Source organism: Myotis brandtii, unplaced genomic scaffold (genome assembly GCF_000412655.1).
Source record: "Myotis brandtii unplaced genomic scaffold, ASM41265v1 scaffold423, whole genome shotgun sequence".
NCBI classification, from domain to species: Eukaryota; Metazoa; Chordata; class Mammalia; order Chiroptera; family Vespertilionidae; genus Myotis; species Myotis brandtii.
The window spans coordinates 3,492,130-3,509,200 of record NW_005366214.1 but is presented as its reverse complement, the minus strand read 5'-3'; the positions used below and the strand labels follow the sequence as shown (position 1 = coordinate 3,509,200).

At 39.0% G+C, this 17,071-nt stretch overlaps 2 protein-coding genes across 2 annotated transcripts in view; one reads left to right on the top strand and one right to left on the bottom strand.

The window, feature by feature from the left end:
* Nucleotides 1-2,947, bottom strand: part of TRMT5 (tRNA methyltransferase 5) — an 8,829-nt gene extending 5,882 nt beyond the window's left edge. Inside the window, exons 1-2 of the mRNA XM_005874047.2 lie at nt 2,781-2,947; nt 523-1,178 (exon numbers count right to left, since the gene is read on the bottom strand). Of these exons, the coding sequence (XP_005874109.1) occupies nt 523-1,178; nt 2,781-2,875 (751 nt within the window). The 5' untranslated portion in view covers nt 2,876-2,947. The remainder of the gene's footprint in view (nt 1-522; nt 1,179-2,780) is intronic.
* A 56-nt stretch (nt 2,948-3,003) lies between these two features.
* SLC38A6 (solute carrier family 38, member 6) overlaps nt 3,004-17,071 on the top strand; it is a 68,258-nt gene continuing 54,190 nt past the window's right edge. The window contains exons 1-3 of the mRNA XM_005874048.2: nt 3,004-3,136; nt 4,466-4,596; nt 6,195-6,268. Of these exons, the coding sequence (XP_005874110.1) occupies nt 3,026-3,136; nt 4,466-4,596; nt 6,195-6,268 (316 nt within the window). The 5' untranslated portion in view covers nt 3,004-3,025. The remainder of the gene's footprint in view (nt 3,137-4,465; nt 4,597-6,194; nt 6,269-17,071) is intronic.

The window sequence follows — 17,071 nt, the reverse complement described above, 5'->3', positions numbered from 1 at the left end:
CCCCCTCCTGGCTCCCCTCCAGGTCCCCCATCTCCAGCCTCTCGCCCACAAGCATCATTTCTAAAAGACTAGGAGCACTAAAAACCAAAGTATGGTGCTGACATACAGAAGAGGCTCAGTTAGTTGAATCCATGAAAGTATGAGTAAATAGTGTTTTGCAATTGTGACTATAAAAATACTCAATTTCATGAAACCTAGCATTCAACACATTCCCAAGGCCTACTAAAGCCTGTGTACCAAAGTGATGAGTTGCCAAATAATTCTGCCAAAGCAAGTCATTTAAGTGTTATCTAAGCTTATGTACTGTGTACACAAAAGCTTGAACTGATATTTAAAGCTTGCTATGACTCTGGAATGGAGATTCCAAAATGGCCCTCAAAAGAGAATGTAGCTTAAGATCCAGATGAAAATTAAAAAGATAAAATGGTTTGCTTCTGCAATTTGGCATTTAAAAAAATAATTTATAAAATTAGAACTTTGTAATTGCTTTCTAGCACAGGAATATTCTTAAGACATACCTACCAATTAAATGCTTGAAAGGTAGTTGATGATCTCGAAGGTTCAGGTGCGCAATATGTCCAACTCTGCTAAACCCTGAAGTCACATCTTGACCTTCAGGAAGCACAGCTCTCAAGATTTCTTCTGACTTAAAGTTTTCATAAGTTAGTTCCAAATTATATTTAGATATCTGTGGACTGACATTAAGCTGCTTTAAAATACTGAGTTCTGCTTCCTCAAAGGAATCATTAGTCAATATTTTATAGGGATCCAACATAATTAGTCTACTTTCTTCATCTTCTGGATCTTCAATCACACGTTTTATGCCCGGTCTCTGCAGTGCTGCCCTTTTAAGGGATCGCATCAATTTATTGACAATTTCTTTCCTCACTTTAAGCACTGGGATAGTGACTATCTTGTTAAAAGCTGTTCTATCAAGTGTTGTCATTCCTCGAACATCAGAGGGTGGGGAAAACAATTCTGAATCACTTTGACTTGTTTCTATTTCAGGCATGGTTGAGAATCTTTTTCTTTGATCCAGCAAGAAAATACCAGGTGCTTTGCTAAGTTTCTGTATCAGTGATGTCCAAGCTAATGGGATCAATGATTCTGATTCAGTTATTCTACAGCTTTCCACTTTGAGAAGTCTTCTTAAGAATCCAAATGGCCTCCAGAAGATCCTAAAAAAGTATTCATTTAAAAATCATAAAGCTACAAGCCAACTTACATGTGCACAATAGGTTTTCAGAATGAAAATCTAAATTCTGTTTTACATAACCTGCTAAATGCTATTAATTAAAACTTTTAGTGGTGTGTGAGTATACGTACCATCTTTTCCAGGGCAAAATGACTTTTATTAGTGGTAAATAACAAATTTGCACCTTCACCCCACCTGTTGTCAGAAGGAGGGCTTAGTGATCTATCCACCTCCTATACTTAATGAACCTCTCCACCCACAGTTTGCTACAGAATACATTTAAGACTGAGATTTGAATTAAGGAATCATCTCTAAATGAAATGGTCACTATATTCATGGCTTTACCAATAGCAATATTTCCTAGGATATTATTGTGGTTGCTTATTGTGTCAGATGCTAAGCTAAATGCTTTACACACATCCAACTTGGGAGGCTTGTGGTATCGCATCTTCATTTTTTAAAAAGTACATTTTATTGATTTTTTACAGAGAGGAAGGGAGAGGGATAGAGAGAAACATGGATCAGCTGCCTCCTGCACACCTCCTACTGGGGATGTGCCCGCAACCAAGGTACATGCTTTTGACCGGAATCGAACCTGGGACCCTTTAGTCCGCAGGCCAACACTCTATCCACGGAGCCAGACTGGTTAGGGCGCGCATTTTCATTTTATAAATGAGTAAACTAAAGCTCATAAGTAAGTTAATTCACTCAGTTTCCTTGCGGGTAAATGGCTGAGCAAGGATTAAAACCCAGGTCTGAGTTTAGTGCCTGTGTTATTCATATACTGCAATGTTACCTTTGATGCTTTATTGCCCCAAGCCCTGCCTATAACGAGGTTTTGGTATTTTGAGGACAGGATTCTTTACTGAGTGTTATATACACATGCCATTAAGAGTATCGGTTACTGTCCTGCGTGGAGTGGCTCAGTGGTTGAATGCTGACCAGTGAGTCAGGAGGTCACACAGCTGATTCCCGGTCAGGGCACACGAGGGCTCGATCCCCAGTGTGGGGCATGCCTGAGGCAGCTGATCAACCATTCTCTCTCATCATTGATGTTTCTCTTTCTCCCTCTCCTCTCCTCTCTGAAATCATATATATATATATAATATATATATATACACATATATATACATATATATATATATAAAATTTCCACTTTGCCTTCTTGAATAATAAAGAAGTAATTGTAAGAGGAACGGGTCCTGCCCCCAACCCTGTAAAACAAATGTCAGACTTCACAGCCAGGGTTCAAATTGGGTTGGTCCAGCAGTTAACCAGCTGTGTGGTCCTGCGTCAATTACTTAATAAGTCTGGCTTCCCCTATATAAAATGTGGCTACAGGGCCTATCAGAAAGCTTTTGAAAAGAATAAACCGTTCCTCACTACCCGGCACTCGAACCTGGGCTCAGCACTAGGGCTGAAAATGGGTGACCTCGCGACGTTTAGGCGCCCGGTCAGACAGGTACCGCAGGCGGACCCTCAGCCCCTACGAACTAAAAAAGGCCCCGCGGCGGCCACCTCCCCAAGGTCACCACCTAATTCGTGGTGTCGCTCCGCATCTGGCTCCGCGACTCAGGTCCCTCACCTCATGCTCTGGTGCAGCTCGGAAATGGGTCGCTGGTGCGTGGGTTGGCTCTGGATGACATCATCACTGCTCGCCGCGAGGAGAAACGTCATCATATCGCGCCGATTCCCTCCGATCTCTCGGGCCTTGTGGAGGACCGGGAACCCGGAAGGGCCGGGCCTAAAGCTCCGCCTCTGGCGCGACTGACGACGGGAGGGCAGGGGTAGTAGCTCCCAGATGGACCTGGTCGTTGGCCAGCGAGCATCATGGAGGCACCCTGGGGAGTCATCAACGTCCAGCCGGGCTGCTACGTCTCTTCCCAGCAGCCCGAGGAGGCGGAGGCGCAGGCAGAAGAGTTGAGCCCGTTGCTAAGCAACGTAAGTTGGCTCCGCTACCCTCTTGGCGCTGCCTGCCACCCGGCTCCCCTGAAGTGCCTGCCAAATAAGACCGGGAAAAGAAGGGGGTGGCACGGGAGAGGGGCGTGGGCCGTGGGGCCAGAGGCAGCAGTAGAGATTCAGATTCGGCGGCGTGCATCCATGTGAGAGCACCCTAAGTGCCCTAGGAAGAGAAGCTGACTCCAGGCGCAGGCGGGACACGTACCGCGGGATACGCGCCGGAGGAGCAGCCCTTGGGTTAGGTAGCTCGGTGCTGTTCCTAGTTGTCTTTGTCAGCTTCCCGTTTCCCCCACCAGTCTTGTGAGATTTTTGCAAGAGTCACAAGATTTTTCTTTTCTTGACTTAGTCATTGGTGGCCTGTAAACATCTTAACACAGAGATCCTTAACTGTAAAGAGTGGAGGTGGTCCGGTAATAAGTACATAACACTTTCCTGACCCTGAAGCCTGTGCCATGGGTTCTCGGCATTTTAACTCAAGTCCCTGAATTAACAGATTCTAGGACTTGTTCCCAAAGGCTATTTTGGGGGTGGGTGTTTTCAGAAATATCCTCAAGAGCAAAATAAATTGCTGATTCTACCGTCATTGCAAGGTATTCTTGACCATACTTCCAGTTGGGTGGACTTAACTCATTAAGTAATACAAATAAAAATTAGCCCTAGCCGGTTTGGCTCACTGGGTAGAACGTCAGCCTGCGGACTGAAGGAAGGGTCGCAGGTTAGATTAGGGTCAAGGGCTCCTACCTTGGTTGGAGGCTCTATCCCCAACTCTGTTCAGGGCGCATGCGGGAGGCAACCAATCGATGTGTCTCTGGAGTTTCTTTTTCTCTCTTTCTTCTCTCTTCCACTCTCTCTAAAAAAAAAAAAATCAATGAAAAATATCCTCGTGTGAGGATTAACAAAACAAAACAAAACTTAGTGTTGCCCTACTAGTAATTGGGGAACAACAGTTGTGTACAGCAGCCTCAAGCTGACTCAGGAAGTCTGCAGGAATCACGAGCTGAGGCCATCAGCCTGCTCTCCCTCCCCGCTCCATTCCAATCCTATCCTAATCTTTTGCCATCAGATTAATCACGCTCTTCCTGAAGCCTACCTGGCTTCTGTACCGGTGGAGATGATTCTCCCAGGAAACTAGATTCCTGGAGCTGCTGGTGGGAGGTGAGAAGGGAAGGAAAGGAAAGCAACTAGTCCTGACCGGGCAGCTAGTGTGTCACACAATGCTTGTGGTCCTGCAGATAACCTGTCAGTCATTTCTCGATGAAACTTGAATTCACCATGCAAACATTTAACACTATTAAATTTGGGTGCTTACAGGAACTTCACAGACAAGGATCCCCAGGTGTTTCATATGGTTTCTCAGTGTTTAATTTGATGAATGCCATCATGGGAAGTGGCATCCTTGGCTTAGCTTTTGTTATGGCTCATACTGGTATCCTTGGATTTAGGTGAGTTTTTTTTTTTATTATTTTACCATTACTTTCCCCACCCTCCCCCCTCCATTTGGATAGTACAGTAAGACAAATGAGATAGACTCCAGAAGCTGGTGTTATCCAATTTCTAATTAAGTTATTTCTGGGATTTTAGCATTTGTTGTTGTTGTTGCTAGTCTGTAGCTTGGAGGAATGCTATATAATTTGCATTTTTAAAATCCAAAAGTGTGGCTAATTTAAAAAAATGGGAGACTTGATCTACACTAGTTTATGACCTTAAGAAGTGACTTATTTGTTGTGTCATGTTGGCCAAAGTGAATCAAGATTTATCAGCCATGCAGATTACTTATAAATAGCAATTTTGTGAGTGTAAGTAAAGCACATAATCTTCTCATTGCTGTCTAACTCCTCCTGTCCTCCCACTGTTAAGTAGTCTTTTTCCTTTCCGAGGCCAGATGTGGTCTGTGCCTATTTCTTTTCATCTTTCAAGACTCTGCTCATACGCCAGTTTGCCCAAAATAAAAGACATTCCTAGCTTTTCTGTGCTCCCATAGTACTTTGTATATTCATTTTGTTATTATCATTTAATATAATGATTTGTTTGCAAATTAGTTTCACCACTAAACTCTTAAATCCTGTAGAACTAAACCTTATCTTTAGCATCTAGCACCAGGGTTGGTAGAATGAACATACTTGTTTTGTCAGTAGAAGAAGATCTATTTTACTAGTAAATTTAAAATATTCAGTGTTATTTAGGTGTTTTAAATTATTCTTTATTTCATTTTTTATTTTTCAAATAATAAAAGGAAGTTTATTTAGCCCAGCCAGTGTAGCTCAGTGTTTGAACATTGACCTATGCACCAGGAGGTCATAGTTTGATTCCTGGTTGGGCACGTGCCCAGTGTGGGCGTGCAGGAGACAGCTGATCAATGATTCTCTCTCATCATTAATGTTTCTATCTCTCTTTCCCTCTCCCTTCCTCTCTGAAATCAATTAAAAATATATATATATTTTTAAAAGAAAGTTACAGAGGAAGAAGTAGTGAGCCAGATGGGCTGTGTAGGCTCAGGAAACAAGTTACAGAGACAAAAGAGGGCCCCTTGGAGCTTAGGAGAGAGAAAGGCAAAGGTAATGCACCCGGGGAAAGAAGAGGGGAAGAAAACCCCTCCTCCCCCCAGTGTTCCCTAGGTTATTTTTATTTTGAATTTCTTGATAAGCAAACCAACTTTTAAGTAACTCAACTTGTTTTTATTATGGGAGGTATTCATCGCAAACTTTATAACTTTAAAACTTCAAAATAGGAAAAAGAGTCATAAAAGGGAAATATTAAAAGATTATTGAGTGGCTGAACCATCAGTCAGTAAACAAGAATGCTAAAATAGGAAATTCGTTTTTACTTTAAATAAAGCTTGTTTCTTTCTGATTTTTTTTCCTAGTTTAAAAGCAGTATATTTTCACTTAAATAAAATTTGGTAAATACAGAAAAGTATCTTCTTACTTTCTTCAGTGACCATAACCCAACTACTCAAAGATAGTCTCTATGATTCTTTAAAAAAATTATTGTTGTAAGAGATACGGTAAAAAACCTTTTTTTGTACCCTTTTGTATTTTAGTTTTTTGCTGCTGATAGTTGCTCTTCTGGCTTCTTTCTCAGTTCATCTCCTGCTTAGTATGTGTATTCAGACAGGTGAGTAAAAACATTATGCTGATCCATTTGATGAAGCAGCCCCTTGAGATTGTATTCACGTATAAGATTGGATGTCTCACATCTGATTTCCACTGGGCATACATTATTACCAGGCAGTGTGGTTGAAATGGAGAATTTCAAAAGGCCAGGATATATAGAAACAGTTCTGTTGGGCAATATCTAAGGACAGGATGGGAGGAGGAAACTAGCATTCTTACCTGCCTTTCACCACAACACAACATAGTTTTCTGGGTTAGAGGACATTGTGGGAAGCACCACAAATGAGTTCAAAGGATCCAAATCTCATGCTAATGGGGAAGCAATAGACAAGGGTTCATTCTGATCACATTTCTAGGGTGATCATTTCCTCAAGGAGCACACCTTTCAGATCTACTACTGCCTTCCCTGCCTCCTCTCTGTCTGCCGGAATTAAGACTGTAGGAGAAAAGGTCACTAAGCTTTGGATTTATTTAAATGGTTTGTATTTTTACTTGCAGTCTAGAATAAGGTAGTTTTTATAAGTGACAGCTGCATATGCAAAGACTGTAGGAGAAAAGGTCACTAAGCTTTGGATTTAAATGGTTTGTATTTTTACTTGCAGTCTAGAGTAAGGTAGTTTTTATAAGTGACAGCTGCATATGCTATTAATACAATATGTTTATGTGTGTTTTTTCCATTTAGAGAACTTTATCATGCAATTCAGTATTGAATACGTTCTTTTAACTTCTAATAAAAAATACAGTAAATGAATTACAGAACTGCTTTTATAAGATTTTTCTTTTGGCATTAACAGATATTCCATGTTCATCAATCCTGGTCTTTTTATCTGTCTAGTCTCTTTGTCTTTGGATTAGGTCAATTATGATGCCAAAATCATGAGATTAATATCTATGTGGGTGAGTTCACTTTGTTCTAGCTGGTCTTGTAGTTTTCAGATTTTAAGAAGCATAAGAGATACATAAAATAAATAAAAATGGAATTATTCTGACTGGAATATGTGAGAACTACCCAAAGGTATTTCGTGAGAATTTTAAGACTCTTTAGAACACAGTTCTAAACCCATAGCTATCGTCTATTTTCCTAAAATCTGTCAATGCCTCAGACACACCTGCAGATCTTTGTATAGACAGACATTTCTAAGAATCTGAGGTGGGATTCAAAAAAAAAATTTTTTTAGAAGTTCTCCAGGTAATTCTTATGCAAAACTGGTTCAGGATCCATAGTTCATAGCAGTAACTGTGCTAATGCCTTTGACCATCCAACCTACAAGTGTATGCCCCTGCTTTCAAGGGGATTGGGCAAAAGTACAGACAGATAAAAAGGCTAGGAAACAATGCAAATGTTAATCTCAAAGTAACAAGTTGTTCATAACAGCATCTCAAATTCAGGAATAATTGCATTAAAAGAAGTATATTTGTAAATCCTCCTGCAACCTGACTAGAATTTTAATGATGTATTTTGAAATTGTTATTCTTTTTCTGAAAAACTTATTTTTGCTTGATTGTGGTAGTTACCTAATACATTCATATTTTATTATGGATTCTACTAAAAGATGAATACCTTAAAAAATATGTTTTTATTGATTTCAGAGAGGATGGGAGAGGGAGAGAGATAGAAACATCAATGATGAAAGAGAATCATTGATTGGCTGCCTCCTGTCCACACTCCACTGGGGATCGAGCCTGCAACCCAGGCATGTGCCCTGACTGGGAATCGAACCGTGACCTCCTGGTTCATAGGTCAATGCTCAACCACTGAGCCACACCAGCTGGGCAAAGATGAGTATCTTAATCAACTATGTGACAATTATGTTTTCACTAAAATTTTTTGTTTTATTAATTTCACTTACTTGGGAGTAATATTCAGTTTATGAAGATTTCCAAGTAAGGCTAAATATGCTGTTCTCCTTCAGTTAATCAATATTTAACTTTAAAATTCTGATACTGTTCTTTTCTATAACTTTGGGGCATATAAAGTGAAAACCTCTGTTTTTCTTTCTTTTTCTTTGATTTTTTTGTAGCTTTCTTGGTCTGTGAACTAACTTCATGGTTCTTCATATACACTGATGCACCTTGCACCTGTCTTCTGTTGATTGAATTCCTTCAGTCATTGTAAAATTCTCTGTGGAGGTAGGCTTTAAAAATATATACATATATACTAGAGAATAACATGTAGATAAATTTTCTCCTCAGTTTACTGAACTACTATTAAGGAGTATTGTGCTTAGATAGAACTCATTGGTCAGAGAAAGCATTATGGTAAGTCTTTACAAAATAACTTCTTTATGTATTTGCATGGAGGTAAAAGGTGAAGAGAAAATTTTATCTTTACAAAAGTAAAGGACTCCTTCATATGAAATTCTGCTGTTTTAGGTTTTATATAAGGTTTGGGTTCCATCAGGACTTTTCTTGGGAGCTAAGGTAGCAGCATATAAGGCATTTTAATCTCTTTAGCCTTAGTTTGTCATCTATAAAATGGCAATGATAAAAATTTCCTCTTGGGATTGTTGTGAGAATGAAATAAAATGATATATATAAAATGCCAGGTCCTTGGTAAATACTAACTTTTACTATTATGAGTTCTCATTGGAGCAGAACCCTTAAGGATTTTTAACTGTGCTGAGAAATAGTTGACTTATTGCGATTCTTTGGAAAATTTCTATGCTCTGGGAATAAACTCATAGTCTCCCCTCTTCTGGCTTCCATATCCTTCTCACCAGCAGGGAATGAGAGTTTTAGAACTCTGCATGCTTTTGGTCAAATCCCTACTCCCTAGTCCTCAATCCCCACTACTCACTTAATTGTTACCAATATTTGCCTTGACATCATTTGGATAATTACATTATACCATTTATCTCAATTTCTAATCAGTCACCACAAGAATCCTAGGTTAGCCTGGCCGATGTGGCTCAGTGGTTGAGCATCAACCCACAAACCAGGAGGTCATGGTTTGATTCCCAGTCAGGGTTTGATTCCCAGTTCTAATCAGTCACCACAAGAATCCTAGGTTAGCCTGGCCGATGTGGCTCAGTGGTTGAGCATCAACCCACAAACCAGGAGGGCATGGTTTGATTCCCAGTCAGGGTTTGATTCCCAGTCAGGGCACATGACCGGTTTGCTGCTCTATGCCCAGTTGGGGGTGTGCAGGAGGCAGCTGATTGATAATTCTTTCTCCCTCTCCCCTCCTCTCTCTGAATCAATAAAAACACATTTTTAAAAAAAGAATCCTAGTTTATCCTTCATTTCCCAGACTCATCCCATATAGCTCTGTTAACCGTATTCTAACTTCATCTCCCACTCCTCCCAAACTCCTGAAACTTTTCCACTTTGCTCTCAAGAATTTATGGTCAGTCAGCAGCAAAACTGTCCTCAGTTTTTCTCTAAACATTTCCTTCACTTTCTTACTCTGAGAGGACCTAAGTCTTTTTTGAGGACACTGTAGTGCTCTCAGGTAGCCACTCTCTTCTCTCCCATGTCCCTCATACTAGTCTGGAGATGACCCTCCAGAATCTTGGGGAAAATGATTTCATTATAGAATTCTGTACCCAGCCAAATTATCATTTAAATGTGATGATAGAATAATGACATTTTTTATACATGCAAGGACGCAAAAATTATCTACCACGCATCCTTACTTAGTGAGCAATGAAAGATGCCATTTACCAAAGTTAGGGAATAAAAAAGAAACAGGGAATCTAGCACAGGAGAGAAGTAAAGGTAATTTCCAGGACAACAATTGAACAGCACATCTAAGAGCCACCCCCAGATGGGAGTAGTTCTTTTTACATAGGCACCGTCAGCCCTCCAGGCTTGCCCTCAGGATGTGTTCAGGATAGAAACCCTTTTCTTTTTCTCTTCCTGAAGGGAATGCCCTTCTCATTTATCTGTCTAGCTCCAATTTGGCTCACAGTACCTGAGTAAGTTAACTTCAGGCCTGACCATTTCAAAGGAGTGAGAATCAAATAGTGGGAGATAGATACAAGATATCAAGGGGAATAAAAGAAAGAAGCAGGCTAAGCAATGTGGGAGTTATAGTTGAGAGGAGCTGAAGTTTGAATGAATGTGGAAAGTAATGGAGAAAGAGATGTCTAAGGATATCTCTCAGATTTCTGGCATGGGCCACTGGGTCATTTATAGAAGATAAGAACTCAGCAGAAGGTGTTGGTTCAAAATAAAAATAAATTCCGTTTTGGATATGTGGACTTTGAAGTATATCTAGATGGACAGGTCCTAGAACATAAGCCCAGAATAGAGGTTAATTTATTCATTCAATACTCTTATCTACAGAGATAAATAAGACTCACTTCCCTGTAAAAGCTTATCTATAATAATAAAAGTGTAATATGCTAATTAGACCGGACGTCCTTCCAGACGACCTTCCAGATGAAGCCAGGGCTACGAGGGCAAATTTTGTGCATCGGGTCTCTAGTAGTCTTATAATAGGGGAGACAAATGCTTATAGTCTAATAATAGGGGAGCAAATAATTTATAATATAGTATGATAAATGTAACAATTCAAATATGTGCAAGGTGCAGTGATAACTCAGAGGAGGGAGTGATCTGCCTTGTCTGGGGTGGGGACTGAGGGTCAGTAAATATTACTGGAGGACTGAGCTAACAAGGAATTTGATTGGCAGACAAGGCAAGAGAGAATACAAAGGTACAAAGGCATATACTGCATATTTTACTTACGGTACAAAAAATAGCTTACTATTATTCATGGATAAAGTATACAGAAGAAAATGAAACTGAAGAGACAGGCAAGTGTCAGATCCTAAAGAATTTGGAGTTGTAGTTGAGGCAGTGAAAAGGCACTGAGGTGTTTGAAAAGAGTCAAGGTAGCTCTGCCGGTGGGGCTCAGTGGTTGAGTGTTGACCTATGAACCAGGAGGTCATGGTTTGATTCCTGGTCAGGGCACATGCCCGGGTTGTGGGCTTGATCCCCAGTGTGGGGCGTGCAGGAGGCAGCCAATCAATGATTTTCATCATTGGTGTTTCTATTTCTCTTTCCCTCTCCCTTCCTCTCTGAAATCAATAAAAGTATATAAATTTAAAAAAGAAAAGAGTCAAAGAATAAAATGGTCCCTTATGCTCTGGATATTGCTTTTTTACTTACCCCCTCTAGAACAGTAATTCTCAATACCATCCATCACAATCCTCTCCCCTTTTATATATAAAAAAATTCTAGATGCTCCCTTTACTATCTGAAATGAAATGCCTAGAGGTACTATGACCTACCTGTGATGGGCCGCCTAATGGTCCCCCCAAATATATCTATATCCTAATCCTTGGAACCTGTGAGTGTTAATTTAAATGGCAAAAAGGCCTTTGCAGATGTGATTAAGTTAAGAATATTGAGATGGGTAGATTATCCTGGTGGACTCTATATGTGTCATGGAGGCAATGCAGTACCATCTCACACCTGTCAGAATGTCTATCATCAACAAATCAACAAAGGACAAGTGCTGGTGAGGATGCAGAGAAAAAGGAACCCTCATGCACTGCTGGTGGGAATGCAGACTGGTGCAGCCACTGTGGAGAACAGTATGGAGTTTTCTCAAAAAGCTAAAAATGGAACTGCCATTTGACCCCATGATCCCACTTCTAGGAATATATCCCAAGAAACCAGAAACACCAATCAGAAAGGATATATGCACCCCTATGTTCATAGCAGCACAATTTACCATAGCTAAGATTTGGAAACAGCCTAAGTGCCCATCAGCAGATGAGTGGATTAAAAAACTGTGGTACATCTACACAATGGAATAATATGCTGCTGTAAAAAAGAAGGAATTCTTACCATTTGCAACAGCGTGGATGGAACTGGAGAGCATTATGCTAAGTGAGATTAGCCAATCAGAGAAAGATAAATATCACATGATCTCACTCATTTATGGAATATAATGAGCAACATAAACTGATGAACAAAAACAGATCCAGAGACAGAGAAGCATCAATCAGACTGTCAAACCTCAGAGAAAAGGTAGGGGAGGGTAGGGGTAAGGGGGAGAGATCAACCAAAGAACTTGTATGCAGGCATATAAGCCTAACCAATGGACACAGACACCAGGGGGGTCAGGGCATGAGTGGGGGTGGGGGGGAATGGGGCAATAAGGACACATAGGTAAAACCTTAATAAAGGAAAAAAATTAACTGTAAGGCTTTACAGACATTCTATACAAAAATATAAAATAAAAGAATGAATGAATGAATAAATAAATAAATAAATATGTCATGGAGGGAGACCGCAGACAGAAGAGAAGAAGGCATTGTGACCACAGAGGCAGAGATATGGCCACAAATCAAGGCAGGCTAGCAGTCACCAGAAACTGGAAAAGGCAAGGAATGGGTTCTCCCTGGAGCCTCTGAGGGACCATGGCCCTGTTGACACCTTGATTTTGACCCACTGAAACTAGGCCTCCGGAACTGTTAGTTAATTTCTGTTTGTGACAATATGTTCCAGCAGTCCTGGGAAACTAAATCTACTTATACATAAATAATATTGTACAGTAGAAAAAAGGAGACCCAAAACCAAAGTAAATGCTGTTGGTTATATGATTTTTCTAAATGGTGAACAATTTTTGACAAAGTTCCAAACAAAACAAAATATACATTTACATGGTAGTTACATTCCTTGAAAATTTAGTGTATATTTAAACAACCATTGTTTTCTTAGCATCTACCAAACCGTGCTTGACACACAGAGGGTATTTAATAAAAGCTGGATGCATGGGCTATGAATGGATGGATGTATTAGAGCTACAGAGAGATTCTGTTTTAAAAGTTCCTAAATAGCCCTAACTGGTTTGGCTCAGTGGATAGAGCGTTGGCCTGTGGACTGAAAGGTGCCAGGTTTGATTCCGGTCAAGGGCATGTACCTTGGTTGCAGGCACATCCCCAGTAGGGGGTGTGCAGGAGGCAGCTGATCGATGTTTCTCTCTCATTGATGTTTCTAACTCTCTATCCCTCTCCCCTCCTCTCTATAAAAAATCAATAAAATATATATTTAAAAAGAAAACCCACAAAACACAAAAAAAATTTAAAAAATTTTTTAAAGTTCCCGGTCAAGGGCATGTACCTTGGTTGCAGGCACATCCCCAGTAGGGGGTGTGCAGGAGGCAGCTGATCGATGTTTCTCTCTCATTGATGTTTCTAACTCTCTATCCCTCTCCCCTCCTCTCTGTAAAAAATCAATAAAAGATATATTTAAAAAGAAAACCCACAAAACACAAAAAAAATTTAAAATTTTTTTTAAAGTTCCTAAATAAATAAATAAATAAAAGTTCCAAAATCAACACGCAAGGCAAAAATTATGTATAGTCAAAATTACCTTTGAAAGTTTCTTATATAGGCCCTGGCTGGTTTCTCAGTGGTTAGAGCTTTGGCCCGAGGACCAAAGGGTCTCAAGTTCGATTCTTGGTCAAGGGCATGTACCTTGGTTGCTGGTTCTGCAGCCCCAGTAAGAGCTGGTGCAGGAGGCAACCAGTTGATCTGTCTCTCTGATCAATGTTTCTCTCCCTCTCTTTCCCCCTCCTACTTCCCTTCCACTCTCTAGAAATCAATAGAAAAAATATCCTCAGGTGAGGATTAAAAAATGTTTTTTTCCTATATAGTTTATAAAATAGTGTTCAACATTTACATGACCTGTTGGATGTCACTATCATGCTATTTCTCAATAAAGCTGAGAGCCTTTTTTTATTTTGTTTGTTTGTTTTTTTGTCAAGCCTTAGTCTGGGCACCATATAAACGATATGGATTGCTTCACGGTCATGATGAATCTCATTCAGCCCTGCAAGATGCTCTCACTGAGAGCACACAAGAACGGAACTGATCAAAAGAATATAGAATCCTTTTACATCTCATGTGCAATGTGAGCACTTTTCATCTCTTTTTCTTCTTGTCATTAGTGAGCATGGTTCAGTAGACCCACAATTAATTAAGTGGGCTGGTTATGTGACTCCATCTTCAGTGGATTGGTGTTCTTGTCACATCCTTTTGCTAATGAGTAGTTCTCAGTTGAGCTTGATTTTTCTCTTCCTAGTGCATTTGGCAGTCTAGACACATTTCTGGTTGTCACAGGTCCACTGGCAGCTAGAGGATAAAGGCCAAGGATGCTGCTGACCATCCTACAACGCACAGGACAGCCCTGTACTACAAAGAATGATCCAATCCAAAAATGTTAGTAGTGGCAAGGCTGAGAAACCCTGGGCCAGGTTATGTGTGTGCTTTGCTCATGTAGTGACTCCTTCATATTGTTGGCCTTGACGTTAGAGAAGTGCTTCCTCTAGCAGAAATTGAACATGATGTTATTGAACTACAGGGAAAGGGTGGGTGTGAATCTCTGTAGGTTAAACATATTTTTAAATTAACCTGCTATTTTATTTAATCAAAAGTAGTCTCTAGTCACACACGTGTGCATAAATGTGTATGTATGTGTGTACTTGTGCAGGAGGGTGTGGAGCATTTCCCATCTATTCTCTCCACTTCTAGTCTCATTTCCCAGAGCTAGCAACATAAAACGTTTTTGTTTTTAATTCTTTCCGTGTTATCTTCCTAAGTCTAAATAATATTCTTCTACTTTTGTTTTTAATTCTTTCGGTGTTATCTTCCTAAGGCTAAATAATATTCTTCTACTTTTGTTTATTGACTTAACAGATTATCTGTTGACACTTCATTACTAAAGGTCAGGATTTAGCTTGGGTATACTAATTCTCCTTTCTCCTTTCTAATTTTCATTTGTTTGTATTTAATTTCATTGATTATTTTGTAATTCTAAATAATACATTTAAATCTTTATTTTTCTTCCATGTTCTTGAGATAGTACCTCTCGATGCTCTGCTATATGTGGTTATGAATGCTCCCATCATTTCTTTCACCTGTCTTCCTATTTTCCACAGTCTTTCTGCTGTACTCTTACACTGACAAGGTCTTTATTCTCTAATCATATGTAAGTTCTTGTTTTATCTATAAGTTGAGTCTGAAAGTTGAAAACTAATGAATACTATTTATAGGATCTGATTATATAAATATTGTTCACTTCAGAGCCAAGCAGTAGATTGGGATCCCAGAACCCCTTATGTATGAGTTATCACAGCCTCTGTGCCATTTGAAAGGAGGATATTCCTAGTAGTCCAGTATTCTTTTTCTTTTCTTTTTTTTCAGTATTCTTTTTCTTTTTTCTACATTGAGTTCTTTAAAAATATGCCACATTTAGTTGATAAACTGACATTTAAGTACCTATTAAGAAAGATGAAAAGTGGCAATATAATTGCATAATAGACATTCAATAAATGAATGACCTGCATGACACTCTCAGGGAGAAAAAAGGTGAGAGGAAAATGATGGAAAACACAAGAAAGAAAAGAATTTCGAAAAAATAAGTGTGCATTCCAAATGGCCAGCTTTCTGAGAGTTGAACTGTATTTGACTAACTCATGCCCCTCAGTCCAGATCCAAAGATAATATTGCTGCTGCTGAAGCTTGGGCTTTGTACTGTAACCACAGTTTATTAATTGTCCTGTTTCATTGAGGGGAAAATGCAAAGCAGACAGAACACTGGAGTAACTAGCTGGAAATATTCCACTACTTCATGGGAAGCAGCTTTCCAAACGATTCCTGTAGAGGCCAAAGTCTTGGTCTAGCCAAAATAGCACTAAAGTGTACCTTGATGGTACATTAAAGAAGAAATTTTCCCCCAATTTACTTCATTAGGATTTATAGCCTTTCTGCCGCCTCAAAAGCATAACATTGATTTCTTAAATATAAAAAAATTATTTCCTAAAATAGATCGCTATGACTGCTTTCAGTTATTTATTTAAGGGGAATTGTGCCAGGTATTGCTTATATGAATTCCTGTAAAAGACTGAATTCATTTCATAATTTTCATAATTAATGTTATTCCTAATCTGTAGGAATATGCTATTAATGTGATTGACCATTACCACATCTTATTCTGATATCAAAACATCTTTCACTTTAAGATATTAAAACGTTGATCATGTGAACGAGCAGCAAAAGTATCCCTTATTAGTAGACAAATTAATACTTAAATTACTAAACACCAGAGAAATTAAAAACTGCAGCTTAAATAAGCCCTATCAGGTATTTGGTGGAGGAAACCAAACTGTTCAAGTGTTACTGTTTTTAAAAGTAAAGTTTTACCACTCTGTTATACTCATTATAGAGTATTTGAATCCCCCCCCTAAAAAAAGGAAGACAAAGAAGACTATATAATTGTTTGTTTATAATCTATTCTACTGTTTTTATGTTTTGCTTTATAAATCATATTTGAATCCTATTTCTTTATATTGACATTTTTATGTTATTATAAACATAGTTTTTAATAGCTACGTATTATTTAATCAGATATACCTATCATAATTTACTTAACTACCTTACCATTGTTTAGCACTTAAGTAGTTTTTTATTGTCAATATAAATAATGCATGATGAGCATCTTTGCATATAATGATTTCTCTGGTTTTTGTTGTTTCCTCAGATGCATGCTCCTAGTGGTCAAATGTTATAAATATTTTAAAGGCTCCTTGTTCAAATTGAAGTCCAAAAGTCAGTACCAATTTATACTGTTTCCAGCATCTTAAGTGTCCAAATGACAGAATTTTAAAAGTATTTCACTGGTGTTGATTTGGTTTATATGTTGAGATGATTCAGAAAACCATTAAAAAGTGAATATGTAGAGATAAAGCATTTGACTGACTGTACATATTTTGGTTCAGCCTCATTGTTAAACCAGAAGTCATTGTTCATATTCACAATGTCTCAGATGTGGAAAAGGGCGTCTGATT